Source organism: Pongo abelii, chromosome 2 (genome assembly GCF_028885655.2).
Source record: "Pongo abelii isolate AG06213 chromosome 2, NHGRI_mPonAbe1-v2.0_pri, whole genome shotgun sequence".
NCBI lineage: Eukaryota > Metazoa > Chordata > Mammalia > Primates > Hominidae > Pongo > Pongo abelii.
In genome coordinates this window covers 111,025,640-111,044,595 of record NC_085928.1, presented here as the reverse complement: position 1 = coordinate 111,044,595, position 18,956 = coordinate 111,025,640, and the positions used below count along the sequence as shown (strand labels likewise).

Genomic DNA, 18,956 nt, shown 5'->3' with positions numbered 1-18,956 from the left:
CTGGCTGCTGTGTTGAGACCAGACAAAAGCAGAAGGGTGGCCCAAGAACAGAGCCCAAGACAGTCTGGCCATCAGAGAGGGAGAGTGGGCAAGAAGCACACACAACAAAACACACACAAAAAAAAGGGAGAGAGGAAGAGAGAAATGGAGGGGAGGAGACATGGAGGGAGGGAAGGAAGAAGAGACACTAAAGAAGAGTGGTCAGAAAGGCAGGAGGAAAAGCAAGTGATGTAGGGACCTGAAAATCGAATGAAAACAGTGTTTCCAGGAGAGAGGAGTCAGGTAAGGTGAGGCCTTAGAAAGGACCATGGCATTAGCAAGGTGTTGATCACCAGAGACCTTCAGAAGTGGTGTCTTAGTGGACTAATGGTTCAAGATAATATGAAAGAAGAGGAATTGGAGACAGTAAGCATGAACAATTTACACAAGTTTTGTTTAAAGACAAATGAGGCAGTAATTAGAGGGAAATGTGAGCCCAGGGTAGAAGAAATGACAGCATGTTTATGCACCGATGAGGATGATCCTATAGAAAGGGAAAAAGACAATGCAAGCGAGAGTGAGGGAGTCTCCTGGAGCCTGTGCTGGAGACATGTAAGAGAATGGGATCCAGCCCCTGAGTGTGGAGGTGTCCCTCATGGGGCGCAGATGTGGGCCATCTGCAGTGACAGGAGAAAAAGTCAAATACATGGGCACAAATGCATGCAAGTGGTGTAGCTGGCGGGAGTTTTCATGTAGTGCGCCCATTTTCTCAGTGAGGTAGGAAGCAAGGTCATGAGCCAAGAGCAAGGGAGGGAAGGAGGCACTGGAGGACTGAGGGAGGAGAAGGCATGAAACAGTCATGTGGAAGGGCAGGAGAGAGAATGACCACGGAAAGACACATGCATGCCAAGCAGCATTGAGGGCTATTTGAGGTCAGTGATTAGGAATCTAAAGTGAGGCAGGCCACGAGTCAAAGGTATGACTGTGGAGGTGGGAGACTGAGATCAGAAGGACGACAGGTCAGTGGAGGAGAGGTCAAGGATGTCAGCAGCCATGGATGTGGAAGGAGTGACAGGTATGTGTATTAGAGAGGTTCTGCAGAGAGAGGGGGTGAGTCAGGCCCTTAAGTCCTTAAGGAATGGGGGGAAATGACCTGGGGTAAGCCAGGCTAGGTACTGTAAATCAACTAGTTAGCAGGATAGGAGGGCCGTCTTCCATCTCACAGATCCTTTCTGGGGCCAGCTAATTTAACTGTTCTGACTGGTTGATTATTTCTCCTTTCACCACCCTGAGAACCCCTCTCAAAACTTCACTGGGCTGGTCTGCATGTGTGATCTTTTCCTCAGGGTTTCTGAATAAACTCCACTTAAAATTTTTCCAAGCACCATCAGTCAAACAAACATTGGTTCCAAAACTTTTTTTTTTCCAACAGATTCTGACACAAAGATGAATATATAAAGATATATAAAAACAAATTATAATATCCTGTGGTACATGATGCAGTATTTACTTGTTAGAGTAACATATTCCAGCACTGCTATTCTACAGCAAGTTCAATAAACAACAGGAACAAAGACTTGCGTTAACTCTAATTTATGATGCATAGGGATAAAGAAAAGCAAAAAGAGTAACATTAAAAATACATTTAAGTACCTACTAGGTGATGAAATAATTTCTTTAAATAGAAATTGACGTGCTACATTTGCCTACTCCTCAAATAACTTGGGCTGGCTCCCTCCCTGGGAACCTGGGCTCAGCAGGTGAGCAGGTACGGCGGTCACCAACACCTGCACCGTCATTAGGAGGAAAGGAAAAGGACACTACAAAAATAGAATCTTCAGACACTGCAGTTTATAATTAATGATACTCTCAACTACACTTTTGAGTGTCACCTTTTATACAAAATGTATATATTTTAAAGCTCCAGAGGTCCTATATTATACTGATGGCACTGAGTTTTGCCTTAAAGATGCTAAAAATCTGCTAAACCTGGGCATTTTCTTCACCTGTGCTCTGAGGTAAGCTCTTGCACACATCCACAAAGAAGCAAATACAACGCTGTGCATCCTTATGTAGCTCTGGCTTTAGAAGCAAAGAGTTGTCCGTCGGTAGGAAAATGGATAAGAAAACTTTGGTGTATTCAGAAGATGGATATCTACATAGCAGCCAGAAGCAATGAACCAAATTCATATATAGTCACATAGACAGATATCATAAACACTGAGTGAAAAAGAATTAGAGATTCAGAGCCCAAAGCCATGCTCATTAATTACAACACACACAAACACCACAATTGAAATAAGTGAAAGGTGGAAGGGAAGGACATATATCAAATATACCATTGGTGCCTACAAAAGGGAGGGCCACAGATGCAGGAATTAATACAATTACAAAGGTGTCTGCGACATGAAGCAAAGAGTAGGATCATTTTAGTTTTGTGTAATTGAGGTGGTAGTGGCCATGGGGAAAGCGGATAGCAGTGTTCTTATGAATGAAACACAGTAAGTACAGATTTTTCATACTTACAACTTTCTTGTATTTATTACTTGTAAATCTTGCTCCAGAGCCATCTATAATGTACCATGACAATGCACCCAACAGTACATTACCATTCTATAAACTTAACATGTTTTGGCACAATCATTTCAATTTATGAATGGTATATAACAGAAACTAGAATAAAAATTGCCAAAAACTAAATTAGCTAATATTAAATCTAATGAAGAATAAAGCTTTGATTATGCTTTGAAATAAAGTCAGGGAGGAAACTAGATAAAAAAGACTCCTTTGGTATTGAACTTGACACTGTGGTTAATAACCTGGCACACAAAATGCCTCTTAGCAGATTGCTAAATACACATATCAAAGTTAACCCTGACAGTTAATAACTTACTGCAAAACATGCTTGTATTAGTCCATTTTCACACTGCTATGAAGAACCTCCCTGAGACTGGGTAATTTACAAAGGAAAGAAGTTTAACTGACTCACAGTTCTGCATGGCTGGGGAGGCCTCAGGAAACTTACAATCGTGGCAGAAGGTGAAGAGGAAGCAAGCACCTTTTTCAGAAGGCAGCAGGAGAGAGAAGGGAGCAAGAGAGGAACTATGAAACACTTATAAAAACCACCAGATCTCATGAGAACTCACTCACTATCATGAGAACAGTATGGGGGAAACCACCCCCATGATTCAATCACACTCCCTCCCTCGACACGTGGGGATCACGGGTCCCTCCCTCAATATGTGGGAATTACAATTCAAGATGAGATTTGGATGGGAACACAGAGCCAAACTTGCTTTACTTTAGAATAAAGGTATGTTTCCTATAGGCTCCTAATTCATTACAAGCTTTTTGCTTGCCATCTCTAAACTACAAATTACTCTCTAAAATAAAATCAACTGCAAGGAGGAGATCAGTACCAGGTGGAAATCAAATTAACTAATGTGTTCTGAGGAGCTGCCACTTGAAATGCTCAGTGCAACATGGAGAGTTCTGCAGTGGTGTACCTGGGGCTTGAGGAGCTTGTAGTCTGATCAACCAAGATGCAAGGGCCCCCCCTATCCCCCACCCCCAACCCTGTTCCTATTCCTATAGGAGTTTGTGTGGGATCTTGGAATAATCACTTAAGTTTCTTTGTCTCCCTTTCATTGAGTGACACTGAGCTCCAGGCAACAAAGACAGTAGACAACCACACATTGGAAAAGGAGTCAGAACTCTCATTTTGTTCCTAGCTTGTTAACCTATAAAAGGGGAGATGACAACATATCCCCACTGTGCTATATATAATCTTTGTCATTTGTAAAAAATATTAAAAGCCTGGAAGCTTGTTATAAATGCTGACCCCGGAGTCCTAGTCAAGAGACCCCTTACAAGGAAGACCACTGTGCAACAAGATCCTTATAGCATCCCACAGATGAATCTCCTTAAAGACAGACACATTTTATAAAAATCTGTTCTAAGGAGAAGTTTAACAAAGAACCCAGGATACCTGTTTTTTCCTTCTTGGAAAGATGTTTCTAGCAATAAGACCATGTTGCCCTGCAAAGTTTTTAAATTTAAGCTGAAATAATTTGATTTGCTCCATCAAATTCCTCCACATCCTCCTTTTACTTACCATAACAATAAAATATTCTGAAAATATTTCTACATAGGAAATATTTCTACACGAATTCTCTTATGCATTACAAATTCCTATTAACATCAAATGAAGATGCCATAGACAAGAAACGCAGAGAGCTTTCAATCTCCCATTAGGCTTAAACCGACTTCTTTTTTTCTTTTTTACTTTAAGTTCTGGGATACATGTGCTGAACGTGCAGGTTTGTTATATAGGTATACACGTGCCATGGTGTTTTGCTGCACCTATCAACTCGTTATCTAGGTTTTAAGCTCTGCATACATTAGGGATTTGTCCTAATGCTCTCCCTCCCCTTTCCCCCTACCCCTGGACAGGCCCGGGTGTGTAATATTCCCCTCCCTGTGTCTATGGGTTCTCATTGTTCAGCTCCCACTTGTGAGTGAGAATATGTGGTGTTTGGTTTTCTGTTCCTGTGTTAGTTTGCTGAGGATGATGATTAAACCGATTTCTTATTTGCCATGAGCTTCCAAATCAATGTCTCTACAACAGTGAAACAAAGTCTCTGAGCCCCTTGAGTTATGTGTAACCAGGTGGAACATAAATATATGAGAACAGAAAGGCAGCACTGTTTAATGCCATTAGGTGGGCTCTAGAAGCAATACCTAGCTGCATGTGTCACTCTCATAGGGTGGCACTTCTCAATTTTTTTTTCCCGACTCGCTTTCTGTCCAACCACCACCACCCCACCTCCTGCCACTAAGTTGTTTTTATCCTTTGTTCTCTTCTTTTGGTAGCCACAACTTGCTCCAGGATTCGGTGTTGAAGGAAAAGGACCAGTCAGTGCTCAGATCCCATTTCTACCTGATGCACTTCCCTAGTAAATGGAGGATAACCAAATTGAGCATCATCCAATTCAGTAAGTAACAAACAAGATAGTATTATCAGAGAGATGGCCACAGATAGTCTTCTGTGAAGAGGCTAAGGGTAAGGGAGGGCTTGCTGGCAATGAAACAAGGTTTCAGAAGTCTCACGGAAATATCTGCCAGTAGAAGAATGACTTGTGGAGAGGAAGCTCCAAGTGCGGAGAGGAGAACGTGGCCAAGAGGTGACATGGCTAAGAGGCATGATGGAGCTGCCAGTTTCTGAGTGTGACCCTCCTGAGGAAGGTGCTTCCCACTGGCCCAGAGCTAGTGAGTGCTTCCTGCCAGTGCCTGTCTGGAGCTTCTGCTCTGGCCTCCAACCATTCAAGGGGGAAAGTGCTTTTTGTGCCTCAGATGGTAGGAGCTAGTGAGGGCTCGCCCATGGAAGGAGGGACTGAGCTCCAGGCTGGCGGGTTAGTTTTAACACTTCCACCATCATGGTTGGCCCTGACAGCTGAGCTACTCCTCAGTGGCCCATCCCAGCTGCCCCTGCCCTCCTTCAGGTACACACTCCTGTGAGTGAGGTGAGCCTTGTCTACAGCTCATGATTATTAGGAATTCTAAGCACAAATTTAATTTAACCTGTTTAATTTATTTTATAGCTCTGCAGCTGAGGGATCAAAGTGCATTATCCATCCCCATTTGTCCATCAGCTTGGAAAAAAAGATGAAAACCATTGAGAATTCTCACATCCACAGTTGGCTGGAGGGCAAAGAAAGTAATCTGGTGTCTCCATGAAAATCTAGAATATACTCATGCTTCCCTCCAGCAACTTCTGCCTTTTCTGGAAAAATTCTTACAACATACCAAGAGTATGAACACTAAGCAGAGACACCCACCACAGCATTGTTGTAACACACAAATGCGGAATGAAGAGCCAGCCAGTGTAGGCATGCACAATTACACAATTAGACCACAACCTAACCATGATACAGAAAGCATTTATATAGGGCTTATTTATGCTATAAGTTATTCTAAGGGCTTTGTATATAATAATTCATTTAGTACTTACAACAGTCCTATGACATAGGTACTACTGTTATCTCTATTTTAAAAAGCAGGCACAGAGAAGTTAAACAAGTTACTCAGGGTCACAAACCAGTAAATGGCAGCATGGGATTAGGAATCAGGAAAATTATAAACTACTATATAAAGAAGTTAAAAAGAATGCTATGCATTGGTTTAGATGGTAGGTTGAAGATTTCCATTTATCTCTCATATCCATTTGGAGAGATCATCAAAAGAACAGCAAAGAAACAAAAAGGCATCCATAATAATGAGGGAAATGGGAAGAAGGCCATCAGCACATAGGAAAAGTCTATAAATTTCTGGAAATCAGAAAATAAATGAAAGAGTATAGCATGATAAAACTGAGTGTAGAAAATTACAGCCTAGAACCCAGATGGAGGCAGGCTTTGGCTATGGAAAAAGCCAACCAGTACAGCAAAGCCTTGGAAAGGCTTCGTACCTGGACAACGCCCTCATAATGGTAGGAAGAGTGATATGGAAGTTCATCTCTCCCTATAATCCTATGTGCAAATGGCTGCAGCTAAGTAACTCTCAGATGCATACATACATACATGTGCCACACATGCACACACAAAATAGATCTTTACTAAACAAATTAAGTGAACTTTCTTGGGGTGGGAGATAGGAGGACTAAGGGAGCTCAAAACACCTTCCACATTCTGGCATAGGGGGATGGGCAGTGTATTCTGCACCCTCCCCCTCTCCCCTTTGTCTTCTATCATAAAGCAAAGTCTTTGCCTCTTGGAAAACCTCACTCATATCACGAAGGCCTGAGCCAGCCATGCTACTGGCTAATTCTCAATATGAACAGATAGCCAAGACTCACCAGACACTTGAGAAAAGTCTTCATGAAGAAAATCAGACAGACACACAGCTATGCACATATACCCCATGGCAAAAAAGAAGAAAATGAATCCAGATGAAACACAGATAATTCTGAGAACAGGAGAGAGGGTTTTTTTTAAAAAAAAAAAGGACAGCAGCCTCAAGGAGAACTAAGAAAATCTTGTATTCATACAACAAGAGCAGACACTCACAGAAAAGGAATAATTAAAAGCCAGAAAGAGTTCTTGGAAATTACCATATGATTGTCAAAATGAAAACTTCAATAGAAAAGCTGAGGAATCTAATCTAAGAATCTTTCATATAATAGAACTAAGAAGGGGCTAGAAAAAAAAACAGGAAAAAATGAAGAAAATATTAAAAGTGTAAAAATCAGTAAAATAGAAATTAATCAATAGAAGAAAATCAATAAGAACAAACGTTTTTTAAAAAGATCAGTAAACTAATAAACCTCTAGCTAAACTAATTAAGAATAAAAGAAAGACATAAATTACCAATATCAGGAATAAAAAAGGAGATATCATTAAATGTTCCATAGAAATTAAAACCATAACAAGAAAATAATGTGAACAACTTTATACCTGTAAGTTTAAAAACTTAGATGACATAAACAAATAAGGAACAAAATTACCAAAACTGACATAGGAAGAAACAGAACATCTGAATAGCTCCCTCTATCTATTAAAGATATTGAATTCATAACAGAAAATCTTCTCAGGTCCAGACAGTTTTATTGGGAAAGTATATAAAACATTTAAGGAATAAATATTATCAATTGATATGGTTTGGCTGTGTCCCCACCCAAATCTCATCTTGAATTCCCATGTGTTCTGGGAGGGACCCAGTGGGAGGTAACTGAATCATTGCAGCAAGTCTTTCCTGTGCTGTTCTCATGTTAGGGAATAAGTCTCACAAGATATGATGGTTTAAAAAAGAGGAGTTCCCTGCACAAGCTCTCTCCCTTTGCCTGCTGCCATTCATGTAAGATGTGATTTGCTCTTCCTTGCCTTCTGCCATGATCATGAGGCTTCCTCAGCCATGTGGAACTGTTAAGTCCAATTAAGCCTCCTTCTTTTGTAAATTGCCCAATCTCAGGTATGTCTTTATCAACAGCATGAAAACGGACTAATACAGTAAACTGGTACCAGTAGAATGGGGCGCTGCTGAAAAGATACTCAAAAATGTGGAAGCAATTTTGGAACTGGGTAACAGGCAGAGGTTCGAACAGTTAGGAGGGCTTAGAAGATGATAGGAAAATGTGGGAAGGTTTGGAACTTCCTAGAGACTTGTTGAATGGCTTTGACAAAAATGCTGATAGTGATATGAACAATAAGGTCTAGGCTGAGGTGGACTCAGATGGAGATGAGAAACTTGTTGGGAACTGGAGCAAAGGTGACTCTTGTTATGCTTTAGCAAAGAGACTGGTGGCATTTTGCCCCTGCCCTAGGAATTCATGGAACTTTGAGCTTGAGAGAGTTGATTTAGGGTATTTGGTGGAAGAAATTTCTAAACAGCAAAGCATTCAAGAGGTGACTTGGGTGCTGTTGAAAGCATTCAGTATTTTGTTTGTTTGTTTTTTGAGACAGAGGTTCGCTCTTGTCACCCAGGCTGGAGTGCAACGGCACGATCTTGGCTCACTGCAACCTCCACCTCCCGGGTTCAAGTGAGTCTCCTGCCCCAGCCTCCCGAGTTGCTGGGATTACAGGCGCCCACCACGACGCCTGGCTAATTTTTTCTATTTTTAGTAGAGATGGGGTTTTGCCATGTTGGTCAGGCTGGTCTCGAACTCCTGACCTCAGGTGATCCACCCGCCTCGGCCTCCCAAAATGCTGGGATTACAGGTGTAAGCCACTACACCAGGCCTAGCACTCATTTTTATAAGGGAAGCAGAGCATAAAAGTTTGGAAAATTTGCAGCCTGACAATGTGATAGAAAAGAAAATCCCATTTTCTGAGGAGAAATTCAAGCCAGCTACAGAAATTTGCATAAGTAACAAGGAGCTGAATGTTAATCCCCAAGACAATGGTGAAAATGTCTCCAGAGCATGTCAGATGGGAGGCAGCCCCTCCCATCACAGGCCAGGAGGCCTAGGAAGAAAAGGGATTTCGTGGGCCAGGCCCAGGGTACCCATGCTGAGTGCAGCCTAGGGACTTGGTGTCCTGTGTCCCAGCCACTCCAGCCGTGGCTGAAAGGGGCCAATGTAGAGCTCAGGCCATGGCTTCAGAGGGTGCAAGCCCCAAGCCTTGGCAGCTTCCACGTGGTGTTGAGGCTGTGAGCACACAGAAGTAAAAAACAGAGGTTTGGGAGCCTCTGCCTAGATTTCAGAAGATCTATGGAAACGCCTCGATATCCAGGCAGAAGTTTGCTGCAGGGGCGGGGCTCTCATGGAGAACCTTTGCTAGGGCACTGAGGAAGGGAAATGTGGGGTCAGAGCCCCCACACAGAGTCTCTACTGGAGCACTGTCTAATGGAGCTGTGAAAAGAGGGCCACTGTCCCCCAGACCTGAGAATGGCAGATCCACTGACAGCTTTCACTGTGCACCTGGAAAAGCTGCAGACACTCAACACCAGCCCCTGAAAGCAGCCAGGAGGGAGGCTGTACCCTGCAAAGCCACAGGAGCAGAGCTGCTCTTGCATCATCATTACCTGGATGTGAGACATGGAGTCAAAGGAGATTTTGCTATGAAGAGAAAATAGCTTGTGGATTGAAAGGATTTATAATTAAAGCTTAAAACATGACCTAAATGCTTACATTATACAACCCCAGGTGCCACAAAAGTGTACTTATGCTCAATGCTAAGTACCTACCTCTTGCATCAGCATTACCTGGATGTGAGACATGGAGTCAAAGGAGATCATTTTGGAGCTTTAAGATTTTATTGCCCTGCTGGATTTTGGACTTGCATGGGGCCTGTAGCCCTTTTGTTTTGGCAAATTTCTCCCATTTGGAATGGCTGTATTTACCCAATGCCTGTACCCCCACTGTATGTAGGAAGTAACTGACCTGCTTTTGATTTTACAGACTCATAGGTGGAAGGGACTTGCCTTGTCTTGGATGAGTGGACTGTGGACTTCTGAGTTAATGCTGAAATGAGCTAAGACTTTAGGGGACTGTTGGGAAAGCATGATTGGTTTTGAAATGAGAGGATGTGAGATTTCGGAGGGGTCAGGGACAGAATGATATGGTTTGGCTGTGTCCTTACCCAAATCTCATCTTGAATTCCCATGTGTTGTGGCAGGGACCCGGTAGGAGGTAACTGAATTATGGGGGCAAGTCTTTCCCGTGTTGTTCTCGTGATAGTGAATAAGTCTCATGAGGAGTTCCGCTGCACAAGCTCTCTCTTTTTGCCTACTACCATCCATGTAAGACATGACTTGTTCTTCCTCGCCTTCCGCCATGATCATGAGGCTTCCTCAGCCATATTGAACTGTAAGTCCAATTAAACATCTTTCTTTTGTAAATTTTCCAATGTATGTTTTTATCAGCAACCTGAAAACGGACTAATACATCAATCCTACACAGCCTCTCTCAGAAAAAAAAAGGAGGGGACATTCACGAGGACAGTATTATTCTGATACCAAAACCTGACAAAAACATTTCAAGAAAAGACCACCACAGACCAATATCTCTCATTAGTATAGACGTAAAATTCTTTAGCAAAATATTAGAACATGAAATCCAGCAATCTCTAATAAAATATGAACAAGTGGTATATATTTCAGAAATGCAAGGTTGGGCTAGGCTTGGTGGCTCACATCTGTAATCCTAGCACTTCAGGAGGCCAAGGTGGAGGATCACTTGAACTCAGGAGTTTGAGACCAACCTGGTCAACACAGCAAGACCCTGTAGCTACAAAAAATTAAAAAATTAGCCGGGCATGTTGGCACATGCCTATAGTCCCAGCAACTTGGGAGGCTGAGGTAGAGAATCACTTGAGTCTAAGAGGTTGAGGTTGCAGTGAGCCATAACTGTCCCACTGCACTTCAGCCTGAGTGACAGAGACCCCATATAAAAAAAAATGCAAGGTTGGATTTACATTAGAAACTTATTTAATATAATTCAACACATTAACAGAATAAAGGGGAAAAATGATCCATCATATCAATATATACAGAAAATTTTTGACAAAATTCAGTAGTCATTCAGGATAAAGTTTCAGTAAAACGGAAATAGAGGCAAATTTCCTCAATCTTAAAAAGATACTGAGAAAGAGAGTCACTAACATCATACTTAATGGTAAAAACTTAACTGCTTTTTCCTTAAAATCAGGAACAAAACAAGAATGACAACTTTTACTAGTCCTATTCAGCATTCTGCTGGAGGTCCTAACCAGTGCAATCAGGCAAGAAAAGTAAACAAAGAACCTATAGATTATAAATGAAGAAGATAATTTGTTTTTATTTGCAGATGATGTGGTCATGTACAGAGTAAATTCTAAGTTTTACCCTATATAACTAAAACTATCACTAATAAGCAAATTTTGCAAAGTTTCAGGATAAAAGGTCAACATAAAAAGCAATTTTCTTCCTGTCTGCTGTCATGCATCACTTAACAATGGATATACATTCTGGGAAATATGTCATAAGATGATTTTGTCATAGTATAAACATCATAGACAGTATTTACACAAACCTAGACAGTCTATTACACACCTAGGCCATGTGGTATAGCCCATTGCTCCTAGGCTACAAAAATGTATAGCACGTTACTATACTAAATACTGTCCCCAGTTGTAACACAATGGTAAATATTTGTGTATCTAAATATATATAAACATAGAAAAGGTACAGTAAAAATATGGTATTGTGAAACCCCATCTCTACTAAAAATACAAAAATTAGCCAGGTATGGTAGCAGGCACCTGTAATCTCAGCTGCTTGGAGGCTGAGGCAAGAGAATCAATTCAACCTGGGAGGCAGAGCTGAGATCGCACCACTGCACTCCAGCCTGGACAACAGGGTGAGATTCATCTCAAAAATAAATAAATAAATAATCTTATGAGACCACTGTCGTATATATGATTCATTATTGATTGTAATGTTGTTATGCAGCACATGACTGTACCAGCAATTAAAATTGGAAACGGATATTTAGGGATGAATACAATATGTACAAATTCTGTCAAATAAATCTATAAAATATTGTTGTGAAAAATTAAAGAGGACCTAAATAAATGGAAAGATATACAATGTTCATGAATTAGAACATTCAATATTGTTAAAATGTCAGTTTATCTTCTCCAAATCAATCTACTGAAATGCAATCTCAAAAAGTTTTGTAGGAATCAGCAAATTGATTTTAAAATTCCTCTGGGAATGCAGAGAATCCAGAATGGCAAAACAACTTGAAAAAAGAACAAAGTTACAGGACTAACACTATCTGACGTGAAGGGTTAAAACAACAGTAATCGGGCTGGGCATGGTAGCTCACGCCTGCAATCCCAGCACCCTTGGGAGGCTGAGGAGGGTGGATCATGAGGTCAGGAGATCGAGACCATCCCGGCCAACATGGTGAAACCCTGTCTCTACTAAAATACAAAAAATTAGCCAGGCGTGGTGGTGCATGCCGGTAGTTCCAGCTACTCGGGAGGCTGAGGCAGGGGAATTGCTTGAACCCGGGAGGCGGAGGTTGCAGTGAGCTGAGATCACTGCACTGCACTCCAGCCTGGTGACAGAGCAAGACTCCATCTCAAAAAACAAAAAACAAAAAACAAAAAAAAAAACCCAGTAATCAACACGTAAGAATATAGATATATAAATGGAATATAATAGAGTCCTGAAATTGAGACACACATATATGGCAAGATGAATGTAGACAAGGTGCGAAAGTAATCAATGACAAAAAAGGGTCTTTTAAACAAATGACTAGAGTAACAACTGGATATTCATATAGGAAAACAATGAACCTTAACCTCGCTCTCATACTATAAACAAAAATTAACTTGAAATGGATCATAGATATAAATGTAAAAGTTAAAACTGTAAAACTCATAGAAGAAAATCTTCAGGACCTTAGGGTAACCAAAGATTTTTCTGACAAGACATAAAAAAGCAATAATCACAAACACACAATGAGAAACTGTACTTTACCAAAAATTAAAAATTTGTCTTCAACACATTATGTTAAGTAAATGAAAAAGCAAGTCATACACTGGGGAAAATATCTGCAATATATGTATTATATTTGACAATTAACTTGTGTATCAAATATGTAAAGAACACATGAAACTCAATAACGAAAAGATGATGCAACAAAAATGAGCATAAAACTTTAACAGAATGTTCACAAATAGTATGCTAATAAACACAGAAGAGATGTTCAACATCATTAGTTGCCAGGGAAATGCAAACTAAAATCACAATGAAATATCAATGCATCAATCAGAATGGCTAAAAAAACTAAAAACTGACAACGGCAAATATTTGCAAGGATTTAGAACAACTGGAACTCTCAATCATTGCTGGTTGAAGTTTACGTAAAATGTTAAAACCACTCTATAAAACAGTTAGAAAATTTCTTATAAAGTTAAATATATACTTATCATAAGACTCAGTCATTCCACTGAAGTATTTACCCAAGAGAAATAAAGACATATGCACATGAGAAATGGGTACAAGAATGTTCACTGCTGCCTCATTCATAACGGTAAAAATATGGAAACAACCCAAATGCTCATTAATGGGTGAATGGATAAGAAATCTATGGTATATTCATACAATGGAATAAATATTTAGCAATATAAAGCAACAAACTACACGCAATGACATGGATGAATCTCAAAAGCGTTATGCTAAATAAAAAGCCAGATATAAAGAATACTTACTATGTTATTCCATCTATATGAATTTCTGTAACAGGCCATTGTCATCTATAGTGACAAGAAAGCACTTCAGTGACAGCCTGCACTGGGGAGTAGGAGGGACTGATTGCAGAGGGGAGGAGGAAACTTTCCAGAGTGATAGAAATGTTCTGAATCTTCTTGTGGTGGTGATTTTGGATGTATACAATTGTTAAGACCTATCAAGCTGAACATTTAAAATGGGTCCTCTTTATTGTATGTAAATTATACTTCAAGAAAGCTGATGAAGAATAGTGCATAAGGTAGAATGCAGTGATCCTTCCTTAACTCTTCTAATTTTAACTGCAACAGTAATACAGTGTCAGACAGATTCACAAACCGAATTGTAAAGACAATTAAAAGAAAATAGAAACAAATTTAGAGTTTTCCAGTCAATTTATAGCTATGAAACTACACGGAAAAACACAGACACTTTATTTAGCTTTCATCACAGTGATGGAGTTCTTAGCATTGAGCATAAGTACTCTTTTGTGGTGCCTGGGGTTGTATAATGTGAGCATCTAGGTCATATTTTAAGCTTTAATTATAAATCCTTTCAATCCACAAGCTATTTTCCTTTCATAGCAAAATTACTTTCCTGCTTTGGCCATAATGTCTAATAATTTTTAGCAGTGATTTCTTATGTGTTTAAAAAATTGCTGTGGGCACAATGCTGGTAGGTGGGTAATCCTTAAGGATTTCACAAAGTGGTCTACTCTACAAGTTGGTTTCATAATTTCCACAACTATTTCAGTCACCATGGCATCCCCAGTGTGCAGCACAGTATTGACACATGGGCCCTTGGGAAATGCTGAAAGGATTCTCTCTGACCCAAAACACTTTCCTGTAACAGAAAGAGCCCCGGAAGAATGGAAGCTTCCTGTGAAGGAGTCAAAGAGTGACAGAGCAAAGGCTGCACCAGTGGAAGAACTGTCACCATGTGCCTGGTATGTGTGTACATGGCTTTCTAGGACTGTAGAAAGAAAGAGTGAATTTTCGGGATTTCTGGAGCTCACATAAACTTTAAATGTAAATCAAACTTTAAATGTAAATCAAGCTTTACAAAGTTTCCACAGCACCTAATGTTTCACCTGTTTTCATGAATGCATCCAGGCTTCAAACTAAACAATCTCAGCAGATCAGACTGTGGTGGTGGTAACTCAAATCTCTTCCCTAAACATCTCAGTGGGTTTTCTTTTCTTTTCTTTTTTTTTCGAGACAGAGTCTCGCTCTGTCACCCAGGCTGGAGTGCAGTGGCACGATCTCAGCTCACTGCAACCTCCGCCTCCTGGGTTCAAGCGATTCTCCTGCCTCAGCCTCCCGAGTAGCTGGGACTACAGGTGCATGCCACCACAGCCAGCTAAGTTTTTGTACTTTTAGTAGAGACAGGGTTTCACTGTGTTAGCCAGGATGGTCTCAATCTCCTGACCTCGTGATCCGCCCACCTTGGCCTCCTAAAGTACTGGGATTACAGGTGTGAGCCACCACGCCTGGCTGGATTTTCAATCCTACATCAATTAGCTGCTTTTTTTTTTTTTTTGAGATAGAGTCTTGTCCTGTCACCCAGGCTACAGTGCAATGGCACGATCTTGGCTCACTGCAACCTCCGCCTCCCAGGTTCAAGCGATTCTCCTGCCTCAGCCTCCAGAGTAGCTGGAATTACAGGCGTGTGCCACCATGCCCGGCTAATTTTTTTTTTGTATCTTTAGTAGAGATGGGGTTTCACCATGTTGGCCAGGCTGGTCTCGAACTCCTGACCTCGTGATCCACCCACCTTGGCCTCCCAAAGTGCTGGGATTACAGGCGTGAGCCACCATGCCCGGCCTAATCAGCTGCTTTTAGTGATTTGCCCCGTGGACAATTCCTTCAGTTTTATATTGATTTCATCTCCTACTGATTCATCAAATTAACAGGACTTGAAGGCACATGACCTGTCAAGAATCTTTCACTATTCTCTTTTATAATATTCCAGGTCCTGTTCAGTTGTTTCATTAACTGCACTGTTAGGAGTGAAAATTCTGAAGGCTTCTGGAAGTGCCAAGAACCAGTGCTTTTACCTTTATAAATGAAGCTACCCTAAATATGAGATGCATGGTGGTCATTGCACAGGTATCACAGTCAAAGGTTTCTTCTCCAGAGCACCCCCACTAAGGAAGTCCATGGCCTTCAGTCTCCCATTATCCTTAAACATACTTCTATACTCAGTGTTTAATCTTCTTCTAATGACTAGAGTCTTTAAAAGTTTTTGTAGAGGTTCACATATGTCTGTATATACATTAATTCCACACACCCACAAACATATATTTTAAATATAATCCAGCTCTTTCTTAGATAGACAGGAAGCTCCATGAGGCAAGGAATTTGATCATCTGCTTTTGTGATGGCTAGTGCCGTCCGGAAACATTCTTGGACATACTGTGGGTAAATAGTCAATGTAAAGCTTAACAAATGCAGACATTGATGAACTTCAAAGAAGTATCAACAATTGGAGTTGTATTTTAAAAACTACGTTCTACTTTATAACAGTTTTATTCATAATTGCCCAAATTGGAAGCAATTAGAATGTCTTTCAGTAAATAAATGGATAAACAAACTGTAGTATAGTTATATAATGACATATTACTCAATGGTAAGAAGAAATGACCTATTAAACCATGAAAAGACATAGAGAAATCTTAAATGGATACTGCTAAGTAAAAGGAGCAGGTCTGAAAAGGCTACCTACTGAATGATTCCAACATTCTTGAAAAAGCAAAACTATAGAGACAGTGAAAAGATCAGAGGAACCTGTTTGGGCTATGGGGAGTAGAGGAGATATATGGTAATTCTTTTGTTTTTGTTTTTGTTTTTCTTTGAGATGGAGTCTCGCTCTGTCACCCAGGCTGGAGTGCAGTGGCACGATCTTGGCTCACTGCAAGCTCTGTCTCCCGGGTTCATGCTATTCTCCTGCCTCAGCCTCCCGAGTAGCTGGGACTACAGGTACGCCCAGCTAATTTTTTGTATTTTTAGTAGAGACGGGGTTTCACCATGGTCTCGATCTCCTGACCTCATGATCTGCCAGCCTCAGCCTGGTAATTCTTTTATTTATTTATTTAGTTAGTTAGTTAGTTATTTTGAGGCAGAGTCTCACTTTGTCATCCAGGCTGGAGTGCAGTAATGCAATCTTGGCATATTGTAGCCTCGACCTCCCGGGCTCAAGCAATCCTTTCACCTCAGCTTCCTGAGTAGCTGGGAGTACAGCCGCATGTCACCACACACACGGCTAATTTTGTGATTTTTAAAGAGAGTGGTTTTTACCATGTTGCCAGGCTAATCTCAAGCTCATGAACTCAAATGATCCACCTGCCTCTGATTCCCAAAGTGGTGGGATTACAGGTGTGCACCACCGCTCTTGGCCAATATACAGTAATTCTACTTTCTGCATAATTTTTCTAGAAAACTAAGACTGCTCTAAAAAAATTAAGTTTATAAATTTATAAATTACATTGTAAATCAAGACCGTTTAATGTTACATCATTAAACAGATACAGTCTGATTGTAGAATAATTTTCCATTAAAATATTTTTAGAAGGATGCTATAATGATTTCTTCTCTTACATAACACTGCTCTGGTGACCCAGGAAATATTTAGAAAACACTTTCCCCCAGTTGGAAACCTATTTATAGAAACATCAAACACTCAACCCCAGTTTTAACTAACAGAAAAAGTATATCCATTAAAACAGAAACATTGGGAAAAAAATCAAGTATAAATAAAACATTTATTTTTTCCTTACTTGCTTGCCATAAAATGTCTCACATTTAGGAAGAGACAAAGTTTTAAAATTCAATGCTTAGGAAATGGAATATTCCTTGCAAGTCTAGATTTTCTACTCTTGATCCAAAACCTCATCATGTCCCTCTGCCGCAGAGGTGGAGTGTTCAGGGCGTCTGGGTGAACATCAAGGGTGTTAAATTCCACATGTAACCAGTTTTCTTGAAGACATTCCTATAAATGATACACTCCCATAGGTACTCCCATATTATGATGAAATCCCAAGCTTCTAGACACAATTTCCAATATAATATAGTGACAGAGGAGCAAGTATTTTAAAAAGAAAGAAAAAGAAAACAAAGCAAGCTGGACATGCTACTCAAGAGGCTGAGGCAGGAGGATCACTTGAGCCTAGGAGTTTGAGGCCGCAGTAAGCCATGATAGTGCCACTGCACTCCAGCCTGAGTGACACAGTGAGATCCCATCTCTAAAAAAATTTCTTTTTAAGAAAAATGAAACAAAACATCATAGGAAACAACCAGATCCACACTGTGGAACAATCTACAGGAAAGCTGACCTTGCCTCTTCAAAAATCAATGTCATGGCTACTTTATCAATGAAGATCACAAATAAATGGATGAAAAAAAGGTCAAATGTTTATGACAGCTCTATTCAAAATCACAAAGGCTGGAAAAAAATCAAAATATTCCTCTTCTACAGAATGGAAAAACAAGCTGTGGTATATTCACACGATGATACACTACTCAGCAACAAAAAAGGAACAAACTATTGGTAAATGCAATAACATGGATGAATCTCAAATGCATTATGCTAAGTGAAAAACAAACAGACTTAAGAGCCTATGTACTATATGTTTCCATTTATATGATACTCTGAGAAAGGCCATACTTGTAGGGAGAGAGAACAGATTAGTGGTTAAGGGTAGAGAGAGAGTTTGACAATGGAAGGAAATTTGGAAAGGAGGATGAAACTGTTCTATTTCTTAATTTTGATTATTATTACATGAATTAATACAAAAACACACAAGTCTTTACACCAAAAAGTATGACTTTTCCTGTATGTAAATTTTTTTTAAAAGCCCTTAAAATTTTTTAAATGAAAAAAAGTCACTGATATGGTGGGTAGGGGGAAAGGGTGATAGGACTGTGTAAGTTTGAAAGAGACCAAAAAAGAGGGTCTGAAGTTATCACAGTGAGTTATCTCAATTGATTGTTCACGGTCAGTTACAGATCGAACTCCTTGTTCCACTCTTTCCCCACCCTTCTCACTACTGCACTTGACTAGCCAAAAAAAAAGAGAGAGAGAGAGACCAAAGAGGCATAACAACCAAATGCAATGAATTTTGACTGGCTCTTCCTATTTGACGTAGGAGGAAAAAATTCTATAAAAAAAATTTCGGAAGACAATTGGGGAAATGTAAATATAGACTAGATTTTAGAGGAAATTATGAAATTCTTGTTAATTTTCATAATGTGATAACGGCAATGGGATTA

The 18,956-nt window shown here is 40.1% G+C and overlaps 1 protein-coding gene across 20 annotated transcripts in view; it reads right to left on the bottom strand.

Moving 5' to 3' along the window:
- ANO10 (anoctamin 10) overlaps nt 1–18,956 on the bottom strand; it is a 328,446-nt gene that overhangs the window by 88,386 nt on the left and 221,104 nt on the right. For 10 of the 20 annotated variants that reach the window (XM_063722557.1, XM_063722555.1, XM_063722556.1 and 7 more), the window contains one exon: nt 2,969–3,037. The exons of the other annotated variants lie outside the window; for them this stretch is intronic. In XM_063722557.1, the coding sequence (XP_063578627.1) occupies nt 2,969–3,037 (69 nt within the window). The remainder of the gene's footprint in view (nt 1–2,968; nt 3,038–18,956) is intronic. 20 annotated transcript variants of the gene reach the window in all.